The sequence below is a fragment of the Myxocyprinus asiaticus genome, chromosome 7 (genome assembly GCF_019703515.2).
Source record: "Myxocyprinus asiaticus isolate MX2 ecotype Aquarium Trade chromosome 7, UBuf_Myxa_2, whole genome shotgun sequence".
Taxonomy (NCBI): domain Eukaryota; kingdom Metazoa; phylum Chordata; class Actinopteri; order Cypriniformes; family Catostomidae; genus Myxocyprinus; species Myxocyprinus asiaticus.
This window is the reverse complement of record NC_059350.1, coordinates 36,121,822-36,146,941: the sequence shown is the minus strand read 5'-3', so window position 1 is coordinate 36,146,941 and position 25,120 is coordinate 36,121,822. Positions and strand designations below refer to the sequence as shown.

General features: G+C 38.9%; 2 protein-coding genes across 3 annotated transcripts; one reads left to right on the top strand and one right to left on the bottom strand.

Moving 5' to 3' along the window:
* Nucleotides 1-2,225: 2,225 nt before the first annotated feature.
* Nucleotides 2,226-17,181, top strand: LOC127444374 (zinc finger and BTB domain-containing protein 5-like). Of its 2 annotated transcripts, XM_051703700.1 has the most exons (4): nucleotides 2,226-2,404; nucleotides 5,653-6,723; nucleotides 8,937-9,879; nucleotides 16,161-17,181. In XM_051703700.1, exons 2-4 carry the CDS (start codon nucleotides 5,656-5,658, stop codon nucleotides 16,202-16,204), a joined length of 2,055 nt encoding a protein of 684 aa, XP_051559660.1. In that variant the 5' UTR covers nucleotides 2,226-2,404; nucleotides 5,653-5,655; the 3' UTR covers nucleotides 16,205-17,181. The 2 variants fall into 2 exon arrangements, with proteins under 2 accessions (XP_051559660.1, XP_051559659.1); XM_051703699.1 differs by lacking the exon at nucleotides 16,161-17,181 and having other exon boundaries at nucleotides 2,237-2,404; nucleotides 8,937-10,112.
* Nucleotides 11,833-24,764, bottom strand: LOC127444381 (glyoxylate reductase/hydroxypyruvate reductase-like). Its single transcript, XM_051703714.1, has 9 exons — nucleotides 24,453-24,764; nucleotides 22,942-23,072; nucleotides 22,768-22,840; nucleotides 22,577-22,693; nucleotides 22,385-22,473; nucleotides 21,348-21,452; nucleotides 20,421-20,556; nucleotides 17,747-17,877; nucleotides 11,833-17,626 (listed from the first exon to the last, which is right to left on the bottom strand). Exons 1-9 carry the CDS (start codon nucleotides 24,614-24,616, stop codon nucleotides 17,505-17,507), a joined length of 1,068 nt encoding a protein of 355 aa, XP_051559674.1. The 5' UTR covers nucleotides 24,617-24,764; the 3' UTR covers nucleotides 11,833-17,504.
* Nucleotides 24,765-25,120: the final 356 nt, after the last annotated feature.

Genomic DNA, 25,120 nt, shown 5'->3' with positions numbered 1-25,120 from the left:
GCTTAGAATCATATCACCTTTAATTTCCCACAGTTGCTGATGGTGTCATTGTATTAATAGACCCTCTTTTAACTGTAGGATCTCCCACAGTTGTCATCATTTTCCATTGATTTAATGTAATGTTTTTTAGTAGGCCACACATATTTGTGTGCATTATAAGATGAAGATCTGCTGTAACAGAAGTGGACAGTGATAGGAGTTACATGTCCATTGTGTTCTTTTCTCATTTGATGTGGGATTAAAACTTGTCATGTTGTGTTGTCATGTACAGTGGGGTCCATCTGCCTCCAGCAACATGGTACGGAATGAAATGATGTTGTTTTAATTGAAGATCATGTGTCTGATTATACATTATAGATGTTCATGATCTCAGCATTAGGGAAAAGTAACTCATCTCTTCCTTGTTAATAGGAAGCTGTAAAAGGTCGCTATTGAAATGCAGATCAAATATGTAATTTAGAGATGGACCATGTACAGCTTCTGATGGAGTAGAGGAGGCTGAGCATCAGAAAGATACATCTTTTCATTGAATCACCTGACCACCAGCTAAAGGAGGGCACTGTAGGTAACTCTAAATTACAGCATGTCTCATTTATATTTTCAGATAATAGAATAATGTACAAGTCTGGAAATGTGTGCATTTATATGTACCGTAGCCTACATCAATTAGAGTGATAAGAAATAAAATCTCTAATCTGTGGTCTGAAATTATAACATATTATCTAGTTTGTGAAGAAGAAGAATGAGTGATTAATTGCTTAAGCTTTTAATTGGCAGACATTATCTACATACTGATACTATGTAAAGTCGTTTTATAAATAACATTAATATTCATTGACTGAAGGACTGTAAATAGAATGTGGGTGCTATAATAATTTTATTCTATGAAATTTATAGAATAACAATTATTTATTAGAAGGGCTAAATATAAATACATAAAGCCCTGTCTTCACAGAGAAGAGTGTGGGGGACTTTCCAATGTGCCCTATTCCCAATGTGCTCTAGGTCCTTGTGGTGGCATAATGACTTGCCTCAATCTGAGTGGTGGAGGACAAATCTCAGTTGCCTCTATGTCAATCTGTCAAGACTGTCAAGGATTGACAAAATGCATGGATTGACAAGACTGTCAATCCATGCATCTTATCACCTGGCTTGTTGAGTGTGTTACTGCGGAGACCTAGTGCATGGAGGCTTCATGCTATTCTCCGTGGCATCCACACACAAATCACCATGCACCCCACGGAGAGGGTGAACCACACATTATAGCGACCATGAAGAGGTTAACCTAACGTGACTCTACCCACCCTAGCAACCAGGCCAATTTTTTGCTTTGGAAGCCTGACTGGAGTCACTCAGCACGCCCTGGATTCAAACTTGCAACTCCAAGTGTGGTAGTCAGCGTCTTTACTTGGTGAGCTACCCAGACCCCACATCTAACTAACATTGACAAGAGTTTGAAGAGAAAAAATCCACATGAGCTGGTTTATACTTTTCAAACATATACATTAGCTGATCAACTTACAGTGTAAGGCTGGTCGCATGCCATTGTCAGTTTGCTCGTTCCTGTTGCGTGTCCTCAACCTGGCAACCCGCGTGAGTTTCGAGTCTGGGGAGGAGGGGGCGGAGGAGACAACTATCTCCAATATTTTGAATTTGGACTGCAGTACCCATTTTAAACTCTTGATGTCAACGTTACATATTGCTCCTTTTAAGTCAATTTCAACCCATTTTCAATCTGCAGCTTAGTTAAATTGTTTTAATTTAAGGAGAGAAATCTTAGAGGCACACGTTTAATTGCTCACTCCTCGACCATTTCTAGTAGAGAGAGTAAGAGATCCTCAAGTGCAGAATGGTGAGATTTCAGCAGTAAATACAACATCATCTACTGTTACCGAGTTATTTTGAGCTGGTTAGTAGGCATCTGGCTTTACTGTCAGGTGGAGCACGTGAGGTTAAGCGTCTTGATCAAGGATCCACGCTTTTATATTTTGAATTTACAACCCTCCAGTCAAGTCTGCCAGATCTTTACACACCAATCCACATCACCTCAAAACTGTGACTATATTATATGACAGCACCCTATTAATGTTGATGGCTATTTCATGGCTTTGTTGTGTATTTAAAGTTTTTTTGTTCCATTTTTCGCTGAGTTAGTACTTAGGTTTTACTTGCTCCAGTCTGCACATGCACTCTCCAGTACAGTAGGTGGCGGAATGTGATTATCATGCATTACACAGACGCGATTTGGTAGGTGATGTTTCCTCTGATTTTGTCTCCATTGTATCTCTAATTCGATAGCGCAATGTTTTACATAACTCATGGACAGATATTGCATGCATTCTTGGATGGTATCAGAGAACAAGCCCAGCCTATCTGAAGACGTGTGACAAAGACGACTTGGAGAGTAAGTGTGTGTTGTCTGTAACAGAACTGAGCTAGTAGCTAACAGCAGCATCACATCCTCCTTTTATCGCCTATGCAAACTCTAGTACTGTTGGTTTACTCACACATTAATAACGAAATAGGATTTAGTATTTTTCTGTTTAAACTGTTAGCATGTAAATAGCGTGTTTAGGAAACACAGACAAGCTCTAAAACAAGACAGTGACGTGATGTTGCCAGTCGTTCTTTTTTTAATCTTCGTTAACTTTGGACTTGAAAAGGTATAAATTACACATTTGTGTCAGAGTTGAGTTCATTTTGCTCGTCTGTTATTATTTCGGCGTAGCGCGCACTGCTGATGATGGTCAACACTGATGTGTACACAGCTTTACTGTTTACGTGTTGTGCAGTGTGTGTAAACCACACTCGCCTTGCTTCAAGAGGAGCGCGCCCGCCTACCATGTTGGAGACGCCGGTTCGAATCCCGCTTGGAGCGGGTCGAGCAATACCGGTTACATATGTATGGGTTGTTTTGCCAAACATTATTATATCCTCGGGCCTTTAGAGAACTATATAGCTATATATGCGCCGTATATCTATCACAAATGGATCTACAAAATGTCCAGATATTGTAAAATTCTCAAAACATTTTCAAGACAATTAGAAAATAATACAAAAGAATATATTCTGATATTTTATTTTTCATATATCGAAGAGATGATGCAACAAACATAGAACAGGGTTCATTACTTTCAACCTGAAATTTCATGAGATCAGCTGGCTGTCAAAAACATATTGAGCTTCACATAATCTAAACATAAACCACACATATGTATTTTCTCAGACACTTTTTGAGTCTAAATAGATGCACAACTTACATTATTTCAATAGTACACCCAAATGACAACAGCCAAATCATACTGTTCATGTGTTACACTTGCTGTAGTTTACTTCCACATTGTTTCTTCAACAATGTAAAATGTAAAGCAAGTCAATTACTGACACCTCGAGTAAGAAATAGCATGAATAATACATTGCCTGGCCAAAAAATAAAAATAAAAATCACCGTTTGGATTTAAATAAGCAGATACTTAAGAGCCTATGATTGGATCACTATTGCAGTGTAGCATCTCATTTCTTAAACAATCATGTCGGAAGACATATCCTGTGGTCGTGGAAAAGATGTTACTGTGTTTCAGAAATGGGAAATATTTATTGTTCTTCATCAAGCAAAGAAAACAACAGGAGGTTGCTGAAATCACTGGATTTGTGTTAAGAACTGTCCAACGCATTATTAAAACCTGGAAGGATAGTGTTGAACTGTCAGCTTGGCGGAAGAAATGTGGTCGGAAAAAAATCTTGGATGATTGTGATCGGAGATCACTAAAACGCTTTAAGTCATATCATAAAAAATCAACAGTAGAACTCACGGCTATGTTTAATAGTGAAAGTAAGAGCTTTTCCACGTGCACAATGCAACAAGAATTTACAGGACTGGGATTAAACATCTGTGTGGCCACCAGAAAGCCACTTGTTAGTGAGGCTAATCGGAAAAAACGACTTCAGTTTGCTAGGGAGCATAAAGATTGGACTGTGGAGCAATGGAAAAAGGTTATATGGTCTGATGAGTCCAGATTTACCCTATACCAAAGCGATGGGTGCGTCAGGGTGAGAAGGGAAGTGCATGAAGCGATGCACCTGTCATTCATAGTGCCCACTGTACAAGCCTCTGGAGGCAGTGTTATGATCTGGGGTTGCTTCAATTGGTCAGGTCTAGGCCCAGCAACATAATGCAGCAATAAAATCAGCTGACTACGTGAATGTACTGAATGACCAGGTTATCCCATCAGTGGAGAATTCCATATTGGCATATTCCATGACGATAATGCAAAGATTCATCTGGCTCAAATTGTGAAAGAGTGGTTCAGGGAGCATGAGGAATCATTTTTACACATGAGTTGGCCACCACTGAGTCCTGACCTTAACCCCACTGAAAATCTTTGGGATGTGCTGGAGAAGACTTTACGGAGTGGTTAGACTCTCCCATCATCAATACAAGATCTCGGTCAAAAGTTAATGCAGCTCTGGATGGAAATAAATGTTGTGATGTTGCATAAGGTTGTCGAAACCATGCCACGACAAACGCGCCATAATCACAGCTAAAGATGGTAAAATTAAATATTACAACATGCAACTTTAGGCAGTGTGTGTACACCAATCAGCCACAACATTAAAACCACCTGCCTAATATTGTGTTGGTCCCCCTTGTGCCGCCAAAACATTGCCAACCCGCATGCTATTCTTCTCACCACAACTGTACAGAGCGGTTATCTGAGTTACCATAGACTTTGTCAGTTCGAACCAGTCTGGCCATTCTCTGTTGACCTCTCTCATTAAGTCATTTCCATCCGCAGAACTGCCGGTCACCAGATGTTTTTTGTTTTTAGCACTATTCTGAGTAAATTCTAGTGACTGTTGTGTGTGAAAATCCCAGGAGATCAGCAGTTACAGAAATACTCAAACCAGTCCATCTGGCACCAATAATCATGCCATGGTTCAAATTACTGAGATCACATTTTTCCTCATTCTGATGGTTGATGTGAACATTAACTGAAGCTCTTGACCCATATATGCATGATTTTATGCACTGCACTGCTGCCACATGATTGGCTGATTAGATAATTGCATGGATTGATCACTATTTTGGCGGCACAAGGGGGACCTACACAATATTATGCAGGTGGTTTTAATATTGTGGCGGATTGGTACAGGGGTGGAATGAGGTCCCAGGTCACTAAACACCTGAGGTATGCATTAAAGTGTTAATTTGTTCTACAATTAAACAGCATTAACTTTGTAATAGCCATCACTTTCATAAAGATATGGGAATGAAACAATGACAATAATTCTGCAAGCCTGTCGCATTGTTTGAAAGTGATACCATAGATTTTCAGTAGTAATAATAAGGGTCATGCACTTGGGGTCATGTTATAAACAGTTTAGTCAATCTCTCACATACCTAAGTATGGATTTCTTTCTTATAATTGAGCATCATCATCATATTTGATATCTAATAACAACTCATCTTTATTTATATTTAATTAGACACGTGCAAACTTATCAGATTGATATTTTTTAATATGTTAAACCATACAGTATACTACATTATCATTAACACTATATAGCTCTAATGTAGACATTGAACATTAAATAGTATGGTTCATTACCTTAACCTTCCTTTTACAATATCTGTTCTGAATTTGCTCTCAGGTCATGGATTTCCCAGGGCACTTTGAGCAGATCTTCCAGCACCTGAACTACCAGAGGCAGCATGGACAGCTGTGTGACTGCGTGATCATGGTGGGCAGCCGTCACTTTAAGGCCCACCGCGCTGTGCTATCCGCCTGCAGCACACATTTCCGAGCCCTGTTTACTGCTGCAGAAGGAGACGCCAGCACGAGAATGATCCACCTGGACTCTGAGGTGGTGACGGCTGAAGCATTTGCTGCTCTCATGGACATGATGTACACATCCACGCTTATGCTAGGGGAGAGTAACGTGATGGATGTGTTATTGGCCGCTTCCCACCTGCATCTAAACGCTGTCGTGAAAGCCTGTAAGCACTATCTAACAACTCGCACTCTGCCCATGTCTCCTCTAGCAGATCGCGGCAGCCAGCATCACTCCGAGCAGCAACAAGTAGCAACAGCCGCTAACTCTCACCTCCAACGCTCATTTCTGCTGCAGCAGCTCGGCCTGAGCCTGGTCAGCTCTGCTCTGGGTGGGGCTGAAGATGGGGGCACGGGGACCGGGAGGCGAACAGGTTCAGCGTGCGGGAGCGCATTAGTGGATCAGCGTGGTTCTCACCCAACACGGCGTTTCCTGAAGCGCAAACAGCCCTTGTCTCTGATCGCTCCTGAACGGGTGAGGCAGCGCCTCTCCTCACAGGTAGAGGGGATTGTGGGGGATGGAGAAGGCAGAGAGTGTGGAGAGAAGCTTCTGTCACCAGACTCCCACAGTAAAATGGGAGAGGAGATCGTCGCTGGGGTCATTCCAGGACATGATGGAGGTTTACTAATGCAAGATGAATACCAAAGGGGATTGAACCATGAAGACATGCAGCTTCCCAGCCAATCAGATGGGGGAAGGGGAGCTGGAGCAGGACAAACTTTGCTGTTGCCACATAAAGAGGAGTACAGTGATGGGATAAAGGTTAAGAGTGGAGGTGAGGAAGAGGAGCAGCAGCAGCAGCACATGCAGGTCCTGGTAAAGAGTGAACCACTGAGTTCGCCCGAGGATGAGACCAGCGATGTAACTTCCCAGGCAGAAGGGAGTGACCAGGTAATTGTTGTTAATATCAAGTGGTGTTTTTAAGTGTTTGATTGTTGGATTAGCCCATTTTATCTCGAATTTGTCCAATGAATTAAACCACATACTTGTCCTTAAACGTTTTAGAGAATTTAAAGAAAATGTATTTAACGTCCAAGAATCATGTGACAATTTTCAGGAGAAATTGCTGTCACATCATGTGAACATTTACACCCGCACATGTAAAGTAATCAAGACAACTAACAATTATATTTGTAGTCCGCTGGTCAGTGTAAAGTACATAAAAAACTACAGATGCACCCTTTTTTTAGAGACTGAATATGATACTTTATTTTTGGTACTTGCCCACACTGTTAACTATATTTATTTTTTTATTTTTTTCAGGACAGTAAAAATAAGCCTACAGGACAGGGGAACTAATTATTTTAGAGTAGATTTCAACAGAACATGCATAACAACAAGTGATAAATGTAATACGTTTCTTGAAAAAGGCCTGTTTACACATTTTTGGAGGCATAAATTCGATCCATTTATTGGTCCTACTGTAACTATATATTAAATAAAAATGGTAAACATTAATTCTTTCAATTTTTTTTCTTAAGAATTCCACTGATTACAACAAATCTCGGAATGTACAGTAAAGGCCACACACTTGTGATCTACCGATGTATCAGCTGTAGATATTTAATTGGCCATCCTCATTAAAAAAGTTTAACTCCTAAAGACTTGAATTATAATTTTGCAATATATGTTGGAAATCATGACCACTCGCATTAAAATGAAGACTCCAGTCATATCAGTAATGTAGTTTCCCTCTACATGGAGAGGGGCCGCTCATGGGGGCTGCCATTTTAGAATCACATGACCAGCTTAATACTACTTGCTTAATCTCAGTAACCGTCCTGTTATTTGACACTTTCACTCATTGATTAAAGTAATCATGGCTGACTGTGAATACTACATTTCTACAATGGCATCTGAAACTGAAAACTATTGATTTTAAATGATGCTGCATTCAAGCCGCTAGGTGTCAGTGTAAGTCAAAGAAGACACAAAGACAAAAAATACTGAGTGCACCTTTAATGCAGAAAAAACGCCGTAATGGGACATGACAGTTGTGAAAGCAGCACTTATCTATAGGCTACATGATGAGGGAAACTATCCAAAACACTTTGAAACCAGACTTTGACTTCTGAGACATTCTGATATCCATCAATGCTGTATGATTGATTGAATTAAGACTGAAATCGCAATATGGCCTTGCGCTGACTAAACCTTTAAAAGGTTGTTTCTGCATTCAGTGCTTCAGTCAGCGCTTTGTGAGCAAGCAGCACCCTCTAGTGGTCTGGATGGCATTATCCATTGTCCATTATACTACTATAATGCAGATTTTAAAATGGGTTTTGTTACTTTGTAACTTTTTTATTTTTTCCATGATGTGGTTGACATTTGCCTGAATTATAGGTCCAAAAGAACTGGTTCATAAGAGTCATTCATTCGGCAACCACACTACACTTGTTGCACTGTAGATTCAAAATAACCGGCTCATTAGAGTCACTCGTTTGTGAATCGGATTACTCTGATAATGCTGTGTTTCACACTGTGGATTCAGTAGAGTATTTTAGTATGGTGTTCTGTCCGCATCGTCGGTCAAATGCTCATTCAAGAACCATTAATGGAGCCGAAAGTCATGAAAATCATACAGTTCCAGTTTAATTATTAAAAAAAGTAAGAACCAGGTTCTCGACCCTAGATGTGAGTAATGAAATCACTTTTTTCAGAATTTCTTTGGAGAGAGGACATTGAAAAAAATTTTTGCTTGATGCACTCCCTCATCTATGCCTCTGCGTGCTCTCAGTGTGCTCGTGCAGTTGTCCTCTCTCACAGCAGCAGTTCTATGAATATTCACAGTACATTTATGCATAGATCTTGTTAATCTTGGAATCTTCAATCCATTCCACTGACATTTTGCTGTCCATGTTCCTTTGTTTGGCAACGTTTATGTACAATGTTAGAGCATTTTAACAAGAAGAGGTATATGAACAAAGAATCATATACCTCAGAATTTTTAGACCTTGCAAACTCAAAAAAGTAAATATTTTTAGATTTACATAATTTTTTTTACACTTTTACATAATTGTAAACAAGTGGCTTCAGAACAGAATGTTCATAGTGGTTGGATAGCATGGACCATCTGATTAATATGTAGTGTGATGTTTTCTCAGGTGGAAACAGTTGGAGAAAAGCTGGAGCTGAGTCCAGAGGGCAGTGAGCGCAGTTTCTCTGAACCGCAGCCCAGCTCCGAACTGCTGATTAAAGGAAGCAAGGGATTAGGAGCAGGAAGAGAGAGAGAAGGAAGAGGAGAGGCGCTCTCCTGCAGTGATGCTTTGGAGTCCTCCTCCGGATTGCATATCTCCAGTTTCCTGAGCCCAAATAGCTTTGCTGGCAGAGTGGTGTCATCTAAACTAGCCACAAGTGTTGACAACGTTCCCAACACTACAACTGGCGAGTTTCAAACTGACCACGATCCTGCTCACTTTTTCCTTCCAGCTGATTCTGTCAACACTGCATCTTCCTCCTCGCTGCACCTTCTCCCAGGGGAGTCACAGGTCTATTCCGACCTGCAACCAGAATCACTGCTTCTGCGGCCACTGCATGATGGAATACCATCATCATCATCGTTGGTGACATCTCGCACCGGTGCTGTAGACCAGCTAGCGCTGGAGTTCCAGCGCAACATTTTGGGGTTGCAGACGTTTCCTCGTTCAACAAGGGGTGGTGCTGGAGGGTGCCACTCATACCGACGCATTGCTCCCAAAGTGCCGTCGGGCGGTGCGTCAATGCACACAGATGTTTCCCAGCAACAAGAAACTGCCTCCTCGTCCTCTTCCTCAATGCTTCTAAATGGGGTCAACTTTGAGGGCTCTGTTTCTGTATGTCAAAACAGTGGCAACTCCAACTTGAACCTACTCCCCCAGTTAACTAGAGCCTCTGCGGATGTTCTGTCGAAGTGTAAGAAGGCACTTTCAGAGCACAACGTGCTAGTGGTGGAAGGTGCCAGGAAGTATGCCTGCAAGATCTGCTGCAAGACTTTTCTCACTCTGACTGACTGCAAGAAACACATCAGAGTTCATACGGGGGAGCGACCATATGCCTGTCTGAAATGTGGCAAGCGTTTTAGTCAGTCCAGTCACTTGTACAAGCACTCGAAAACAACCTGCCTACGATGGCAGAACAGTGAAATGTCTAATGCCCTGCTCTGATTAAACACTCTGTCAATGACAGAGGCACTCCAAAGACACCATCCAACAATGGGTTGCCACCTTTCAGATTCTTACTGCTTTCTCGACTACAGGTGCATCTCAATAAATTAGAATGTCGTGGAAAAGTTCATTTATTTCAGTAATTCAACTCAAATTGTGAAACTCGTGTATTAAATAAATTCAGTGCACACAGACTGAAGTAGTTTAAGTCTTTGGTTCTTTTAATTGTGATGATTTTGGCTCACATTTAACAAAAACCCACCAATTCACTATCTCAAAAAATTAGAATATGGTGACATGCCAATCAGCTAATCAACTCAAAACACCTGCAAAGGTTTCCTGAGCCTTCAAAATGGTCTGTCAGTTTGGTTCACTAGGTTACACAATCATGGGGAAGACTGCTGATCTGACAGTTGTCCAGAAGACAATCATTGACACCCTTCACAAGGAGGGTAAGCCACAAACATTCATTGCCAAAGAAGCTGGCTGTTCACAGAGTTCTGTATCCAAGCATGTTAACATAAAGTTGAGTGGAAGGAAAAAGTGTGGAAGAAAAAGATGCACAACCAACCGAGAGAACCGCAGCCTTATGAGGATTGTCAAGCAAAATCGATTCAAGAATTTGGGTGAACTTCACAAGGAATGGACTGAGGCTGGGGTCAAGGCATCAAGAGCCACCACACACAGACGTGTCAAGGAATTTGGCTACAGTTGTCATATTCCTCTTGTTAAGCCACTCCTGAACCACAGACAACATCAGAGGCGTCTTACCTGGGCTAAGGAGAAGAACTGGACTGTTGCCCAGTGGTCCAAAGTCCTCTTTTCAGATGAGAGCAAGTTTTGTATTTCATTTGGAAACCAAGGTCCTAGAGTCTGGAGGAAGGATGGAGAGGCTCATAGCCCAAGTTGCTTGAAGTCCAGTGTTAAGTTTCCACAGTCTGTGATGATTTGGGGTGCAATGTCATCTGCTGGTGTTGGTCCATTGCGTTTTTTGAAAACCAAAGTCACTGCACCCGTTTACCAAGAAATTTTGGAGCACTTCATGCTTCCTTCTGCTGACCAGCTTTTTAAAGATGCTGATTTCATTTTCCAGCAGGATTTGGCACCTGCCCACACTGCCAAAAGCACCAAAAGTTGGTTAAATGACCATGGTGTTGGTGTGCTTGACTGGCCAGCAAACTCACCAGACCTGAACCCCATAGAGAATCTATGGGGTATTGTCAAGAGGAAAATGAGAAACAAGAGACCAAAAAAGGCAGATGAGCTGAAGGCCACTGTCAAAGAAACCTGGGCTTCCATACCACCTCAGCAGTGCCACAAACTGATCACCTCCATGCCACGCCAAATTGAGGCAGTAATTAAAGCAAAAGGAGCCCCTACCAAGTATTGAGTACATATGCAGTAAATGAACATACTTTCCAGAAGGCCAACAATTCACTGAAAATGTTTTTTTTATTGGTCTTATGATGTATTCTAATTTTTTGAGATAGTGAATTGGTGGGTTTTTGTTAAATGTGAGCCAAAATCATCACAATTAAAAGAACCAAAGACTTAAACTACTTCAGTCTGTGTGCATTGAATTTATTTAATACACGAGTTTCACAATTTGAGTTGAATTACTGAAATAAATGAACTTTTCCATGACATTCTAATTTATTGAGATGCACCTGTATATGTGCAGACCTGTACAACATTGTCTCAGATCTAGCCATCTGCTCTGCCGTATATTGTGTAAATTGACCAGATACTGATACCAGATTATCAACAGTATTATAACACTTTAAACTGTTTTAGGTGTTGCATCTTTGTAGGTCTGTAAAGCTTTCTTTTTCTTTTTTTTCTTTTTTTGGGGGGGGGATTTTTCCCCCTTTTTCCCCCAATTTCGAATGCCCAATTCCCAATGCGCTTTTAAGTCCTCGTGGTCGCGTAGTGATTCGCCTCAATCCGGGTGGTGGAAGACGAATCCCAGCTGCCTCCGCTGAGACCATCAACCTGCGCATCTTATCACGTGGCTTGTTAAGCGTGTTGCCACGGAGACATATCGCACGTGGAGGCTTCACGCCATCCACTGCGGCATCCACGCTCAACTCAACAAGTGCCCCACCCAGAACAAACCACATTATAGCGACCACGAGGTTGTTACCCCATGTGACTCTACCCTCCCTAGCAACTGGGCCAATTTGGTTGCTTATGAGACCTGGCTGGAGTCACTCAGCACGCCCTGGGATTCTAACTAGCGAACGCCATGGGAGGTAGCCAGCGTCTTTTACCACTGAGCTACCCAGGCCCCCCTGTAAAGCTTTCTTAACATACTCAATAATTTCCAAGATTTACCGTGCTTAGTGATGTCAATCCCCTACTCAGGGGGAATGCCTGTGACAGTAGTGACGATAGTAAATATTAAGGATCTAATACTATTTCTAATCTGTTCAGCCTTTCAGGACACTCCTGCATCAAAAAAACCTTCCATCTTTGTCGTTCAGGGGTTTTTTGTATTCCCTCCTCCACCAAGACACTTATTAGGTGTTTTGTTTCACCCTGTGACCACACATTTTCCCTATTTTCTGCCATTTTTTATTAATCCAGGAGAGGTTGATAGCCCTAACATTAGTGATTGAAAGCAAACAAAGAAGAACCCGCAAAGTGTGCGCTTATGTCATACTAGGGATGTGCAATACTACCAATTTTAATAATCGACTACATTAGTCAATGGGTTATCTGAACGACTAGTTTGTGTTAAGGAACCCATGGATAATAAGGCTCTGTTACTTTCATGTGACCCCGATCAGACGCGATATAGAGGGATATATGGGCCCATTTAGTGCAACACTTCAACATGATAACTAAAGAATATCAACAAATGAATAGGCGAAATAGCTTTAACATCTTATTGCACCAAACTATCAAAATAAGAAAAGGAAGAAATAAGAAAGGCTCTAATACAGAGTGGCACAAAACTGCTGATGTGCATCCTGAACGCAAAATGACACGCTTCAGTTTAACCGGAGCGCTTCAGGGTGATCCTTGCTCCACATTCAAAAGTGCATAACTATAAGATCATGGGTACACAACATCAAGTTCACGACATTCAGCAGTTTAAACATTTTGTACTGCAACCATTTATTTAAGCAGTGTCCTACAGAATCAGCAAAAGACTTTAATCTCTCCACAACACCTCACAAATATGGGAGCATTACTAACAGCAGTGGATTTAACGTCCGACAGTGAGCGTCTTGAAATGTATTGATGACGCGGAGCTTTGATGGCTGTAACAGCAGCTATGCATAAAAAGGACTAAACCTAAAGCATTAAAGAGACGAAACTTCTTGCAAAGGGTTTTATCATGCTGACTGTTGTTTACTATTAAGCACAGCAAGCTATCATCACACAGAAATGCTCTCTGAGATGTGGCGTATCTCAGTTAATTTGAGATTTCGAGGGGAGAGTCTCTGATTTCATGATGACATGCATCAATCACTATGGGTGAATTTCAATCGAAAGTGATCATCCCTATGCCCTACTTACTACGAAAGACAGCTCTTGATGTGAGCACTGTGAAGGAAGCATGGCATTACAGTTTAAATGTAGCCTTCACAAAAAGTCTTATGAAAGGGCCCTTTTTGAAAAAATGTACTTTCTTTTGTTTGGAACATCCCTTTGAGTGGCGTCTCCTTCCTGAAGTGTGTCCCTGCGTGTTGATGTCAGAGACCCTGAAAAAGATGTTAAGTTCTCGTGCTTGTGTATACAGTATATTCGCTTTTTCAAATTTTCATATCAGACATTTATATCCTTTTAAAGCCACTCGTAACTGGCAAAGTTTAAACTCTTGTTTTAGCGCAGCGGTTGATTGACAGGTGAGAGGTGGTGCTTCATTGCTGTCTGGGACTCATTCAGGACGGATTAGTGTTTACATCTCAGGTGCGATGTCATCACAAGCATTTTTGACTACCTCCTTATGTGGTTTTTGTGATCTGATCACAAAACAATTTTTACCCCATTTACACCTGTACTTAACTAGACCACTTGTGCTGACCACTTGTGATCGGATCACTGAAACGCATATTAATAACAGGTGTAAACATGGGTTGAGAAATGTCCTTTAAATGTCTATGATTAGAGGGTTTAAGCCTCAAGTGCTATGTGGAAGACAGATTTTTGACAGAGGAGTTGTATAGGCAACTGCGTACTGTTTGTGTTTTTGCCAATCTAATCTCATGAAAATTATGTGACTCTGGCGACATTTTAGCAAAATGATATTACATGGTTCCTTACACATATCGCGGCTCCAAGGTGAAATGTCTACTGAGTGGTGCTAAAAGCAAGTACAGTTTTCTCCTAAACAGATTTATGCAGGTTAATAAGTTTTAAATCAACAAAACTGCCATCCTTAAACCTAAACCTAACCGATAGTGTCATAAAAAGCATATGTAAGATGAAAAATAGATGAGGTTGTAGGGTTGATGCTTTATCGAGTTCAACAAAACAAAACTTCATCAACAATAAAATCAACAAAACCTACTCTAAACCTTAAACCTAAACCTAACCGACAGTGTCATAAAAAGCAAAGTCGACTTGCGTACTCTTCCGGTCCTTTGCAAAGCATTTGCAATGGTCTATCATTTGAGTTACCATGCATCGGATGAACAAGTTTGTAAACATGCATTGTGTGAAGAACAGGGTGAAAAGTAAAGTGTTTATGAACTTGTGATTTGTTTGAAAGGGAATACAAGTAATTTTTGATGTAGTAGCACCTCTAATGTTTATTTCACCAGGAAAGTGCAGCAATACTGTACGTACAAGCCACACAAAAATCATTTTGTAAAAATGTAGGTACAGTAACATGATTCTATGAGAACAGAATTGTTTCAGTCTCTGACGATGTTGTCTGTATATTTTGAACTGAAGCATCAAAATGAGGCAGTGTGTTATTTCTCTTTTGGGTGCATCTTTTTATTAGTTGAGACAATTGCTCTGTTCCAAAACCTAGTAAGAGGCATCAGTCCAAGGGCATAGATTGGGCTTGACCATTGGGTGGTTGCAGCTTGAAGCATTTACCCGTGTTTCCAGTGATCATAGTATAAATAATGGGGGGGTTGTATTTGCTTGTTTTGATTATTGGGGGGATTACTCCCCCCATCCCCATGGAATCTATGCCCCTGCATCAACCAGATTGAAATGGAACCTTACAAATAACTGATTTGGAATGCTCTACATAGACAGCAACTTCCCACACCACACACAAAGTGTTTCTCACATGAAGCGCACAGGAGACTCGACCCGCAATTGATTCCAATGGAGTATAATGTTAGCATGTTGCCGAGCTAACAATGCAGAACTCGAATAAGCATAAAAATACAAAGCAAACACATATATTGGGTAAAATATTAAATTTTATTAGATTGACTATTTTAGTTTTTAACTAGGTCTATACTTTTCAGTATTAAATGAAATATATTTATACAATTTCTCTCACTTTGTCTGCCATCTTGAATAAATTATTTATCTGAAAAAAAGCTTAATATTCTGGGATTGCCTTCACTGCGAGGATATATGCGGTGCTGCCTTATAAGTTGGCCAAAACAAGGAATCTTAGAAGGCACCATAATTATTCTGCCGACCTTTTGGAACAGCCTTTGTATCAGGAGTGTGTGCCTATGATGCCTTAAAATGCAGTCTAGCTAGGCAGCTCACTAGATTTTAGAACAGAGCAAATGAAGCGAATGGTTTGGTCTATGAAATGAGAAGCCTACCAAAATCACTGCTGTTACAGTTTTTCAAAGGTCAGATAAACTACTTTCTAATAGAGGGCAAATTCAAAGCAAATTTGTTGCTAAATTTTGAAAGGGTGACCCATGTGGCAAAGCAGAATTGACCGATAACCTTGCCTAGATATCCATAAACTAATAAATGCTTTGTTTTCTGACTGTCACTTAACACTTAATGATTATTAAGTCATTATGGACAGTTATAATTATTTTGTAGTCAATATTATTAATGAAAAAAATTATGCGGTCCAAATGAAATAGGTTTCCACCTATTTCACTGTGTATTTGTGCCTGTTTCTGTTGTATTCAGATGTTCTTACATTGATAAGGGCTATTTGCAGACATGAACGCATGAACAGAGCATTGCATACAGACATCTATCCTAAAATCATGGGAACTTCCTCTTTGTTTTGCTCCACAGTTACATCCTGCCCTGCTGTTTCGTTCAAAGACTTAAGTCCTTGACTGTCTTTTGACTTTCCCGTGGATAAAGAGAATAAGTGAAAATGAACCAATGTGTAAAACATTGCACCTTCGGTCTTTAATGTTGGATGTTTTGTGGACTTAAATCTTTTTAAAAAAAGAAACTATTATTGCTGTAAATGGAAAAAATAAATGATGTTGCTGTCTTTTGGTTGTCATTGTATTGGTGGTTGTTAATAGGAAGTGTTGGAGTTGTTTTTAAAAATAATATAAGTCTTGTCCCAGTGTTTTGTGAGAAATGCTGTCTTTTGTGACGTGTTTGGTGCTGTACTGTGGGTAACGGGAGTCCTCTGATACTCCAACTAACTATATAACTGTTTAAAAGATTTAGAAGCTACTTTTATTAACACATTTCAACCTGTAAATAAGCTGCCTTACTGAAAATCTTTTATTTGTCTGTAGTAATGCATTTGATGCTGTTACAATTGAGGTAAATACTGACCCTATTTGAATTGTTTTCCAAAGTGTATACTAATGCAAATCATAACTTAATCCCTTATCAAAGACTTAAACCTGGCAAATTTGTGCAAAGCAAAATTATAGGTATTGTACTTTATTTTTTCAAACCATTCATCCATATTATACATATGTGCCTGAGTGTTTTTAACATGAATGTTGAAAAATGAATGTTATGTTTGTATCATGTTTGAACTCTCAATTTAAAATGTTTAATTTATGTACATATCGTGTGTACACTGTATAAACAAAAATCTTTAACAAAAACAAAAAGTTTTGGTAAAAATAACTGCTGAATCACAATGGAAGTAAAACAACTGTGTTATGTGATCTTTTGAACGATGTGGCTCAGATCTAGAGATGCCAAAACTGAAGAAATGAATGTTTGTTTGTGGAATTGCTATTACTAATTGTACATTGTAAGGACACTTGTTTTTTTGGTTTTTTCTTACCAGTTTAACAATGAATTTAAAAAAAAGTGAATAAAATAATGAAAAATGTTAGATACTTTTGTCTCTTTATTAATATATTCACTGTATATATTTGTCTGATTAGAAAAGGGAAGACTTCAGAGTTCTTAATACTGTAATCTGTCCTAACCCAACAGAACCAAAGTAGCACATGAATTGCAACATTAACTAAAAGGTTTGTTAAGGCCTGTGAGACTTGCATAGACCTGCTGGACTTTGTCGAGTTTGCTCTTTGTAGATCATTGATCTCAGACCATGAACCTTGTCTATGTACTCAAAAACACTGCTCTTTTAATATTAGAACACAGACGGGTTCAGTATTGTTGTTCTTTTATGTTCATTGTTGGTGTTGTGTTCTAGAGCTTAAGTTCTTTCGGCATGGGTTCTCCCCTGAGACCCGCTAGCAGGTTGTTGGCAGCAAGAGCAGACATGGCGTTCCTTGTGGTATATGAAGCACTGGCAATGTGGGGAAGAATCACTGTGCATACAAACATAAACAGACATGATAAGCAATTTCACAAACAAGTCTGCTACTAGAATGTTTTTAAAGAACACCTGCCAAGCCTTAAACATACATATGCATGCACAGACTGCTTACCACAGTTTTTGAGTGTAAAAAGAGGATGGTTTGTGGGCAGCGGTTCAGGTGTGGTGACATCCAGCCCGGCTCCAGCGATCAGACCAGTAGACAGGGCTTCATACAGATCCTCCTGATTAACCACTCCCCCTCTTTACAACAAGAACACAATTAAAGCACAATTAAAAAATCAGAGTCATGCAGAGGAGAGCCTTTCTCAGGAAGCCACTGAACTTGACAGTACTTGTCCACTGAACTGGGTCAGTACTGACCATGTTTACATGGACTCTAGAAAGCGGCTTATTGCGAGAAAGCAGCTTTTCCATTTCCATGTATTATATAAGCAGTATATATGCAGCTTGGTCAGTAAGCAGCTTTTTTCACAGAAATGTAATTTTGCCGCAACATTTTCGTAAATAACAAACATGGCATCCAAGGAAGACTTCGCTATTTTATTCCCAATTGCTTTGTTTCTTTTCCAGATATTCCAGAGTTGTTGCTGTGTTTGTTTCCTTAACTTTCCATCGTGACCTGCAGTGGAATTGTACTGCAATGGTGGGATTTCCCTCTTATGTAAAACTCCAGGATTCCCCGCGTACGAGCACATATATGTGGGCTGCAATGGTGGGATTTCCCTCTTACGTAAAACTCTGGGATTCCCCCAGTGTATGAGCACATATATGTGGACGTGAGGGACAGTTGATATTTTTCATTGGTGTGTATAAATGCATATAGTTTATAGTTCCCACTATACTCCCAGAAATGTTTAATTATATCAGATGGGTTGACTTGTTGGGCTCCATCCTATGATGTTTGTTATCTGGTCAGTTGCATGCACATGCACATTCCTCAAAAACCTGTAAAACCTGGGTGCAGTGGCGATTTTAGGGGGTGGCCTGTGGTGGCCTGGGCCACCCCTGAAATCTCATTGGCCACTCTGTGGCCACCCCAGAACTGATTGGTAGTTCATCATGTTCATCAACACAAGAACAAAGAACCAATAGAAACACCTGTCAATCAAAGATGACATCTCAGGTCATTTGTTGATTTAGAGCCACACTGACCCAGGGTCAGTTTTATATTTCTGACCATTATAGTAGTGGTGGGACTGAAGCTATGTGAGCTGATCTTTGATCAGAAGCGGGAGGGGCAGGCCGCGGGTGGCCAGGCAGGTGCCGCAGGTCGCGGGCAGCGGGCGCCAGGTTTGGAGTATAATGGTCGGTCAGAAGCACGAAGCTGATACGAGCTAACGTCTACCTCCAACTTCCAATGAGTTGACGATGTCGATTTGTGGTCAAAAAGAAAGCTGTTATTTGAGAGGTATGTTCATCTAATCTAACGTTTAATTTATCCCGAATTTCCATGTGAATGTGAAAACATTTTTTTCATTGTTACAGTAGCTAGGTTAAAGAGTAAGCTAGACCCTACACCACATTCAACATGTTATCTTGAAAATGTGAAATATGAAATGCCATGTTTTCTGATTCAATGATGGAGGTGTGTAAAGAGTTTTACAGATGTATATGTTCAATAGCTAAAGTTATATATATATGGCTAACCTGTGTGTGAAATGGAAGGGTTTGTGCTGTGACTGTACTTTAAATCTTTACATGAGTTATTTATGAGCTCTTTATGTGTATTATTGGTCAGTCAGACCAATAAAATCTTCAAAGTTTTTATACCTTATTTGACATTTTAAATATGCAGAGGCAGGGCAAATTGCACTTAAATGCCGCAAATGATTTGACTAACTATTTTATTTGGTAATATTCAAAGTAATTGAAGCTATCAGAACATGTGGAAAATAAACCTGAGTAGACACTGTAAACAGAGTTTTGTTTTTTACTGTATTCAGAGCTCAATCTGCAATTTTGGGGTTTCCAGACAGACACCTATAAGCCCTCGTAGCCAATTTCACACACTGATTTGTACCCAATTTAACAATATTTCTGCTGGACAGTGCAGTTATAGCTAATAAATGAATGAATAATTAATTGAATGATTGATTGAATTGCGCCTCAATCAGTTATCACCTGTACTTGTATCTTTTTATGATTATACACTATACCTGTTATTATACGCAGATTAATTCTCTACAATGAGAATAGCTCTTAAAAATGTGTAACTGACTTTTCCTAAACAATTACTGATTTAAAAATGGATGTTATGTTAAAATAACCAGAGATTCCCAGAAACTGTAATAGGTTGAAATAGAACAGGAATAGAAAACTGTCAAATGTCAAAACAACAGTCTGATATTGAATACAAACAATTCAGTGAATGCTAACATGAGTTTAAGAATTCATTTATTCTACATGTAGATGTTGAAGCAAAATAATGCGATATTTACACATTTTGATCATGTGCCATTCATAAAGGTTCTCCCGGTATCGCCACCCCACACTAGGTCTGTGTCCCATCTTGGCCACCCCAGTAAAAATGTCCTGGATACGCCACTGCCTGGGTGTGTTAAACCGCTTTCTCTAAATCCCTTAAACGGCGTAAGGAAATTGGCGTTCTCGTTTACATGACGTTTCAGAATGCCGTTTTCTGCAAAAATCTTGGAATAAAACGGTTTCTTAAATGCATGAAAAATGTGGTCAATGATACTGTTTCTCTACAGAAGTAAAATGTGCATACTGGTATTAGAATTGCATACATGATGTTTGTGTAGTGACCTTAGGCAAACTGTTACCTGCTTGTGTTGATAAAGATGGAATTTTTCTTCATCTTGGTAAAGAGATTCTTATTGCAGATCCCTTGAGTCTCTGGAGTCAGAGCACAGCATATTGCCAGGAAATCAGACTGCTTTGCCAGCTCATCTAAAGAGACTAAATGCACACACTGTTTATTACTTTTCTACCTTTAACTCTCAGGACATAATCGTTTTAAAGGTATAGTTTACCCAAAAATTACAATTCTTTATTCACTCACCCATGTCGTTCCAAACCTGAATGACTTTCTTTCTTCTGCGGAACACAAAAGGGGATATTTTAAAGAATGTTTTGTTCGCTGATTTCAATAGAACAGCAGTTGATAGTGACTCAATTTAAAGCTTAAAAAAAGCACCCAAAAGTGTCATAAAGTAGTCCATGCGACTTGTGTATCATATTCTAAGTTTTCTCAAGTCATACAATCGCTTTGTATGATGAACTGACCAAAATTAATTAAATACTCCCAAATCAAATCATTGGTCAACTAAACCGTGTACAAATCAAATATGGCAACACACCAATAACATCAAACCTCATTGGTTTGTGTGACTCATGAGTCGTGATCTCGTCATGATGTCATGACACAAGAACCAATGAGGTTTGACGTGGCACCATATATGATTTAGGCTCTGTAATCATGAGTTGATCAATAACTTAAAAACTTGGAATATGACACAATTACCATGGACTATTTTTTTTTTTTTTACACTTTTGGGTGCTTTTTTAAGCTTCTAAGTGAGTCACTATCAAATCGGAGAACTTTAAAATATCCCCTTTTGTGTTCCGCAGAAGAAAGAAAGTCAACAAATAAAAATAATATACACAAGGGTGAGTAAATGATGACAGAATTTTTATTATTATGAGAACTATTCCATTAACCATTATGAAAATAGGACAGATCTACTCACCATATTCTGCCTGTATCATGTTTGCAAGCTCAAGTCTTGGTGCCACATCTGTGTAGATGAACTTCTTTACCTTAAACGGCTTCAGACGCTCTGCAATAGCCACGCCTACCCAACACACACACACACATACACACCTCAGAAACTTGATTTAATCAGAGATATTATTATGCTATGAATAATACAAACTGTCAGCTAATTGTTTGGCAACAATTATTATGATTATACAACAGTTAGTTCTGTTCCTCTAATTTGACAGGACAAACTGCGTTCCAAGAGAGCTGATGTTGAATAGCACTGGAACACTTGACTGTTTGTAGCACTTTGTCTGTGTTTGCAGTGTTCCAGACAGGCTTTCAGTCTGTCCATTGCTAGGCAATACTCAATACTCATGGGAAATCGGCACGTTGCTTCCAAAATTGTTATGCCCCCAAATTGAGAAGGATATAGCTGCAGACAGAGCTACAAAAGTGGCGGGAGCCACAAAGTGCCAGTAAAGATATAGGGAGCCCCTAACCTAACCCTTTCCCTAACAGTGTGTGGAAGTGGAGTTGGCGTAACCCCCTTTCGTAGTAACCCCACCCATTTTGGAGTAACCCTGCCCTCTTTTGGAGATTCCACACCCATTTGGAGATCTTCAGCCTGCAGTTATACTTACTTGCCCAAATTCATCCCCACTGTGCCGAATTAATATCATCACGTAAAGTTACGCATGTGTTAAACTGTAGTTCTAGCATCGGCCACTGGGGGCAGTTTAAAAATTCAGAAAGCAGAGACCTATTTGTCAACCTCTGTTTGCTGATTTCCCACAAGATCAGTCTCCTTTGGCATTGTTTGAAACTATTTTTATTAGTGGAAAAAAAATAGACAAAATAAATGGCCATGTTGTGTCTGAAATGTAAGTTACTCAAAATGAACTCGAAATGAACATCTTGTTTATAGAACTAAAAGTAATATCACATGAGCTTGAGTGATGTTGTACTGAATCACAGCCTTGCTGATGTTCATGTGATATTTCTAAATGAATAAATAATTCCTACCAATCCTCCCAAGTCCCAAGATGCCAACTGTGCTGTTTGCTAGTTCGTGACCACACAGCCATAGAGTTCTCCATGTTCCCCAGCCACCCCTAAATACACACAAGTATAAATGAGAATGAATCAGTCCTCTAATGGATGATTTGTGTTTCCTGGCATGTACTGTATGTGAGTGTTGAAGGTTAGTTTTAGTACGTTTTAGCCTCGTGGGTGGCCTCAATGAGTCTTCTTGATGTAGCGAGTAACAGGGCAACAGTCAGTTCAGCCACGGCATCAGTCAGAACATCTGGCGTATATCCTACACGGATTTCCCTGAAAAACACACAAACCTGTCACCAAGGCACAAATGAAGAAATTCATATACAAATTTTACTCACTCAACTGACCTTTTCTTGAGCTCATCCAAAGAAAGATGATCAAAGCCCACTGACATAGTGCTGAGGACTTTCAAATTTGGACCTGCATTATGCATTAAACACACACACTTACACACACTTTCAACCATGTCATTGAATTTGTCATCTATTTTTCAAAATGATGACCATGTATTGAGAGCTAACCTGCTGCGTCCAATAATTCTGCATCAATCTTCTCTGTGAGTACACACAGTATTCCATCGCAACCTTTGACCTTTTTCAGCAGCTCCTGTCGAGGAACAGGGTCGTCAGAGTCCCACATCTCAAACTGCACCCTGGGAGTGTGTGAGCAGAATTGAGAGAAAGATATAAAGAGTGAAAGACATGAAATGAAAGGAGAACAGCTCTATATCTTTAGTTCAATTAAATCTCCATAAACTAAGACAAAACATATCATATCACTGAAAGTGAAACCCTGAACAAAGTTTAACAAACTGAAATGACAAAGACACATTAGTGTGATATACTAATATATATGAATATACAAAAACAAAATAAAAATAAATAAAAAATAATAATAATAATAATATATATATATATTGCATATATAAGCATATTTTTAAGATTTACACTTTTCAATTTCATAATAAATTTATATAAAATTGAATTATTTTATTTTTTATTATTCTTTTTGGCACTTTTTTGTTTTATTATTGTTTTAAATTTTGCATATTATTTATAAATATAATTTTTACATAATGTCTTATTCATTATACATTCAAAAATATTTTTAAGATTTATGCATTTTGATTTCATAACAAATTTACATCAAATTGAATTGTGTAATCTTTAAAAATATATTAATAAAGCTCAAATATTTTAAGTTTTCTTAATTTAATTTAGCTTAAGATTACACAAATCAATTGATCGAAATTTGTTATGAAATTTGAATGCGTAAATCTAAAAAACTGACTTAAATTATTAAAAACAAAGAAATATGTAAAAAAATATATGGGACTTTTTTATATTTATATATAGTACATACAGTATATATATATATATATATATATATATATATATATATATATATATATATATATATATTATTCTTTCTTTTTGCCACTTTTTATTCTATTGGTAATTTACATTTTTATATATATATATATATATATATATATATATATATATATATATATATATATATATATATATTTTTTATCATACTCTAATTATATTAGGACTATTATTCATTTTTATTTAAAGAAAAACAGAAAAAAAAAAAAGTGAAATATGTATATAAGTGACTTAGGTTAGCCTAAAGCTCAGACTGAGAATGCTCAACTGATTGGTCAAGTTTGTTATTAACTTTCTATTCTCTCTCAGTTACTTATCTTCTGCTGAGCAGAAGTTTCACATGTTGAACAAGTGGTTGGATCACAAAAGATGTACATTATTAAGGTCTTGGTGGGGTAGCTCTTATCTTTATGTGTCCAATATGTAAATATAATTTATTAAAATAGAATACTAACAGTAGCTACGTAAAAATAAAATAATTAAATATTTAGCACGTTTGTTAATTAGTATTACTCACCTGCTGAAATCAACATATTGTAACATGTGACCCTTGGTGATACGCTTTTTACACGTTTGATCACAGTGGAACACATTTTATAAGGTTAGTAGCCTATGTGTGTAAATGACGACTTCAAACTTACTGTCCGGATTTATTGAGAATGTCAAGTCCTACCGGCGGCACCTTGCGCGTCACATACACTCTCGGTAACGTGGACATCGCGCGCTGAAATCCGGTGACGGTACGCGGAGCGATTTCAACGCCGATCATCTGCAGTCTCCCGAGCGCTGTTCTACTACACCACATTAAGAAGCGGATAATTAAATAAATGCAAGGATCTTTGGCAAAGGATGGCAGAACTTGGAAACGGCAGGTGCTGTGTGTGGAGAGGATTGAGCTTGGGGGAGGAAACCAATGGGTGGAATTTCTCTCTCTCTAGACAATATGAGCCAGAGAGCAAATATCGAAGAATACAATGTTTTTTTGTTTGTATGTTATGTTGCATTCCAAAGTACTATAACTGACCACTAACCACAGTGTATGTACCTCAACTGGTGGTATCAATATTATTGATTGTGTTTCAGTCAATCATTAATAAGGTTAAAAAGGGTCACATCTAACTGTTTATAGCCTTAAGATATGAATATGAAAAGCATTGAATCACATTAAAATACAGTAACCAAAGCAGAACAGCTATTCATGTGTTTAACAAATGAAATAATACAATTCAAGTAGGCCTAGATCATATGAAATATGGATAGGTTATAGAAGAAATAGGCCTACTATAATTTAGCTACCAGATCTTAAAGG